The sequence below is a fragment of the Lineus longissimus genome, chromosome 17, assembly GCF_910592395.1.
Source record: "Lineus longissimus chromosome 17, tnLinLong1.2, whole genome shotgun sequence".
NCBI lineage: Eukaryota > Metazoa > Nemertea > Pilidiophora > Heteronemertea > Lineidae > Lineus > Lineus longissimus.
In genome coordinates this window covers 3,638,222-3,642,252 of record NC_088324.1, presented here as the reverse complement: position 1 = coordinate 3,642,252, position 4,031 = coordinate 3,638,222, and the positions used below count along the sequence as shown (strand labels likewise).

The window sequence follows — 4,031 nt, the reverse complement described above, 5'->3', positions numbered from 1 at the left end:
TACCATCAGTTTTTTTGAAAGGGGTGATGTGTCCAATGTGAATTTTAGAACGGCAACCACCGGCCAATGACGCAATCATTTGGCAGTGGGCACCTGCTGGCCAAACGCTTTGCTCCAACCACTGAAATGATTCGAGACAGGCAAGCAACCCTAACGCACTTTGTTAATACGGCAAAAGTATAATTGTTTTAAGCATTTGAATTCATCGTACTATCCGATATAGGATTTAGAATGATGTAATCGCCTAATTTTTGCGCCCTGGAATGACTGACCCGAATGGATTTCATTAACGGGGACCTGAATAATTCCAAACAACTCACCTCTGTGGTTGATACATGTCCCTCCAGTACTTCTACAGACGATGGATTGAAGGAGTAATACATGTATAACGGTAAGTAGGCGGAGCATCGTCGAACTGAAAGCCTAACTCACACTGGATCGGAGTGGGCTAACAATACAATACCAATCCCAATACAATGGGTTTTTTTCTTCCTGGTTCAAAAGTTCTAATGAATGTTACAGAGTTATCAAGTATAGCTATATCTGTGCTGTATTCTTCGAATTTTCAATGTACATTCGTTACTCAATTTTTGAAAGATTCTTTTTCAATCTTGACTAAGAGATAATCATACGAATTTGATCAGAACTTCGAAGACCGTCTGCCTATGCACGCGCATGTCGCAACTGTGTTGCAATATGGTGTCTGATGAATGCTCTTTGTAATGCGCATTTACAATTTTCTTAAAGAAAACCTATCACGAAACGCTTATAAAAAGATCTCGCTATTGCGTTTTCTGGGCATGACATTTAGTCAATATCTTTATCTGCTTCAACAATCTTGCTTTGGGTAAAATAGGCAATGTTTCTGGTAGTCCGGTAGTCTTCTTCTTCTTCTCGTTCGCTCTAGACAGTCAAGTCCGATCTTCTGATGTATTCTATGGTGTTTCGCAGCTGTTGGAGGTCTCCATAGAGCTGGTCTTGTAGGCTGGTACCTTCTGGCCAGATGTCTTTTCTCAGAGCTGCCAATCTCGCACATCTTGTCAGGATGTGTGCCACGGTCATCGGTTCTGTGGCACATGGGCACAAGTCGTTGTCTCCGATCCGTAACTTTGTAAACAGGTGATGGCGTAACCTGTTGTGGCCGGTTCGCAGTCGGAATATGATGACCTGGCCTCCTCTGGTGAGTTTGTTGTAATTGTCATTAGCATTATATCCCTTGTGCTCTTCCTTCCACTTGGTCCAGTAGGCAGCTTTGATATTGGTTTTTGCCTCCTTATATGTTAGGGACAGGTCGCTCTGGTGTAGTTGGCTTCCTTCCTTGGCCAGATGGTCGGCCTTCTCGTTCCCCTTGATGTTGCAGTGGGCTGGTATCCACTGGAGAACGACTTTCTTCCTGCATGAACATAGGGCTCTCAGAGATGTGGTGAGGTTCTGCATTTCCTCCTTCTTCGGATCTTGCATGGCTTTCAGGACAGAAAGGGCATCAGTGAATATGACTATTCGATGTCTGGTCTTGTTCCTCTTCTGTTTCAGCCTCTTGGTTGCCTCTTCAATTGCGACGGCTTCAGCTCTGTAGTTGCTGGAGTATCTACCTGTTGATATCGCGATTGTCTCTTCCTCGTCTTTATACTTGATAAGGATGCCTCCTCCTCCATCTCTGATTGCGTCAGTTGCTGACCCATCAGTATACACATGGGTCCACTTCTGGTCTGGGTACTGCATGTGGATATGCTCCATTGTCAGAGCTTTCCGTGCCTCATCAGTTTGGAGGTGTTTGCTGAGGATACCAGGGACTGTCTCCTTGATCTCCGGTGACATTCGGGGGTCGAGTATTGGCTTGGGTCTGCTAGATAGTATATCCCTTGGAGTGCTGACTTTCAGTTCAGGGTGATTCCTTTCCAGTGCCTTGCTTTGACTGATGAAGCTGCCTCGCTTCAGTCTTTTCCGAGCTCCTTTTTGGATTCTCTGGTGCATTGGGTGGGTTTTCATCCTTTTGAATTTCTCTGCCAGTGTGATCACCTTCACTTCCCTCCGGTCTTCTTGTGGTTGGAGCTTGGTTATGGTCTCCATTGCAGTGATTGGCGTAGATTTCATGGCCCCGGTGATGATGCGCTCGGCTTGGTTCTGCACACGGTTGAGTTTTGCAGTGTTGGACTTGGCTGCATTGGCCATTGCAGTTGTCCCGTACTCCATCACTGGCCTTATTCTTCCGACATAGAGTTTCTTCAGGACACTGGTGTCTGCTCCCCACTGGCTGCATGTCAGCTTCTTCATGAGTGAGAGTCGCCGTTTTGCCCGGAGAGTGGTTAGCTCTATGTGGTTCCTCCATGTCATTCGACGGTCAAAGGTCACTCCGAGGTATTTGGGGGTCTGTTCTTGTTGAAGAGGTTTCCCGTTTAGAGTGAGGCGGGTTTTATGGTAGTCCGGTAGTGATTGCAGCTGAAAAGGTATACATACACTTGCCGTAAGAGGACAGCTGTTAGTCGGAAAGAAACACACTTCATTCTTCAAAACAAAACGATAGCAAATATTTAGTGCTGTAATGTTTATCGTTAAAATAGCCTGAGAATGAAAAACGTCCATAAACGACCTCACAGACAACTACTGCCAGACTACCAAGGCTGACACTCCACTTGTACACACTACACAAAGGGTATAACGGATACATACATTGTGTAGTTATGTTCCTGCATTGTGTCGAAGTTATATATTAGTAATTATTAGCCTTAATCCCAATATACACTTTCAATTTGTGTACATCATTGTACATAATATACCGCGTTGACTAATTCCGCCAAGCAAAGGTAAATTCTCCCCACAGGTGGCAATTTCATTACCCCTTTGATTTAGGCATGTATGTGAGCATTGTGAACTGCTGCAACGCTAATGTTTGCTAGCAACACATTGATACCTCTTGCACGAACATTCGTCATGCCACCGCGGAGAAATTGCCTCTTCAAACAAAAAGTTTGATGAATATAATGGTAGTAGGTAGTTCCAATCTTTTTCCCGAAGGCCAATATGCTGCCACTTTCCGGTATTTCGCCTAAGGCTGGTAACCCACTATTTTGGAGCAGCGCAGAAGAAGGTGCCTCCATACTTAAAGATCTACTCCCCTGTCACAACAGTAAGAGGGCCGCCGGTCGAAGTTGCGGCCTCGGTTAATCGGTATCGACGAAAGAGCTAAGGTGGCCATGACCAGTACCAGAGTTGATGTGACACTTGCAAACGAGCCGTTGTTTTACGACATGTTGGACTGCTCTACTCATACTTCGAACATAAATCAAAGGATGGAGCACGAGAGAAAGAGCTTTCTTGAACACGGATAAAACACGCAGTGAAATAGTTCAAAACTCATTAACTGTATTTACGCATGGTCGTATCAATGAAACCAATGTTCGTATTGATTGAGTTGGAAGCAAAAAGATAAAGAGTTTCGAAATCTATCGATTTCCAATATGTATGATTTGATGGAAAACCGATACTTTTGTCAGTAAAGTTAGGGCTTTGATAAGGCATGCGAATATGCCAGATGAAAATAAACTTCACCATAGTTTTACCTACTAGAAGAGAGAAAATGATCCCACTTCCCTCACTGTTAATGCGTATACACCCAAATTTGGTTTATGCGTATCTTGGTTGTTGTTATTTGGAACACGGCCTAAGGAGACGGTCAGTTTGAAACATACATCTTCTGCTACAGGAAATGTTGTTTATGGTAAATACGGACATGTTAATGGTATACCGCTGTCCACTGTGGTTAAGGATGATTCGGATTTAAAGCCGAAGTGGAGATCGGATTTTGCAAAGACATATTTATATTTACACAAAAATCTGGTCAAGGATTTTTCCTAAGATAAAATTCATCCTTCCGAATAAATTTGGGTGTCGCTTCATTCAAATGCTCTTGCGAAGTTTTTCTTGTATATGTTAGGGTTCGCCATCTAGTTCCTTAGCAAGTCAGCAATACACTAATTGCTTTATAGAACATCTCGTACAACGTCTATGCACTGTGCACTAGTGTGTGTATT

At 43.7% G+C, this 4,031-nt stretch overlaps 1 protein-coding gene across 1 annotated transcript; it reads right to left on the bottom strand.

Annotated features, from left to right (window-relative positions):
- Window positions 1–583: 583 nt before the first annotated feature.
- LOC135500960 (uncharacterized) lies at window positions 584–2,334 on the bottom strand. The gene is made up of 2 exons (XM_064792677.1): window positions 993–2,334; window positions 584–615 (listed from the first exon to the last, which is right to left on the bottom strand). Exons 1-2 carry the CDS (start codon window positions 2,332–2,334, stop codon window positions 584–586), a joined length of 1,374 nt encoding a protein of 457 aa, XP_064648747.1.
- Window positions 2,335–4,031: the final 1,697 nt, after the last annotated feature.

What these genes read in the sequence shown, in the direction of transcription:
- LOC135500960 (XM_064792677.1), bottom strand. Translation starts at nt 2,334, where the DNA reads ATGACATGGAGGAACCACATAGAGCTAACCACTCTCCGGGCAAAACGG. An exon ending in AAAAGACATCTGGCCAGAAG is followed by an intron (nt 616 to 992) that starts GTACCAGCCTAC and finishes ATTATCTCTTAG; the next exon opens with TCAAGATTGAAAAAGAATCT.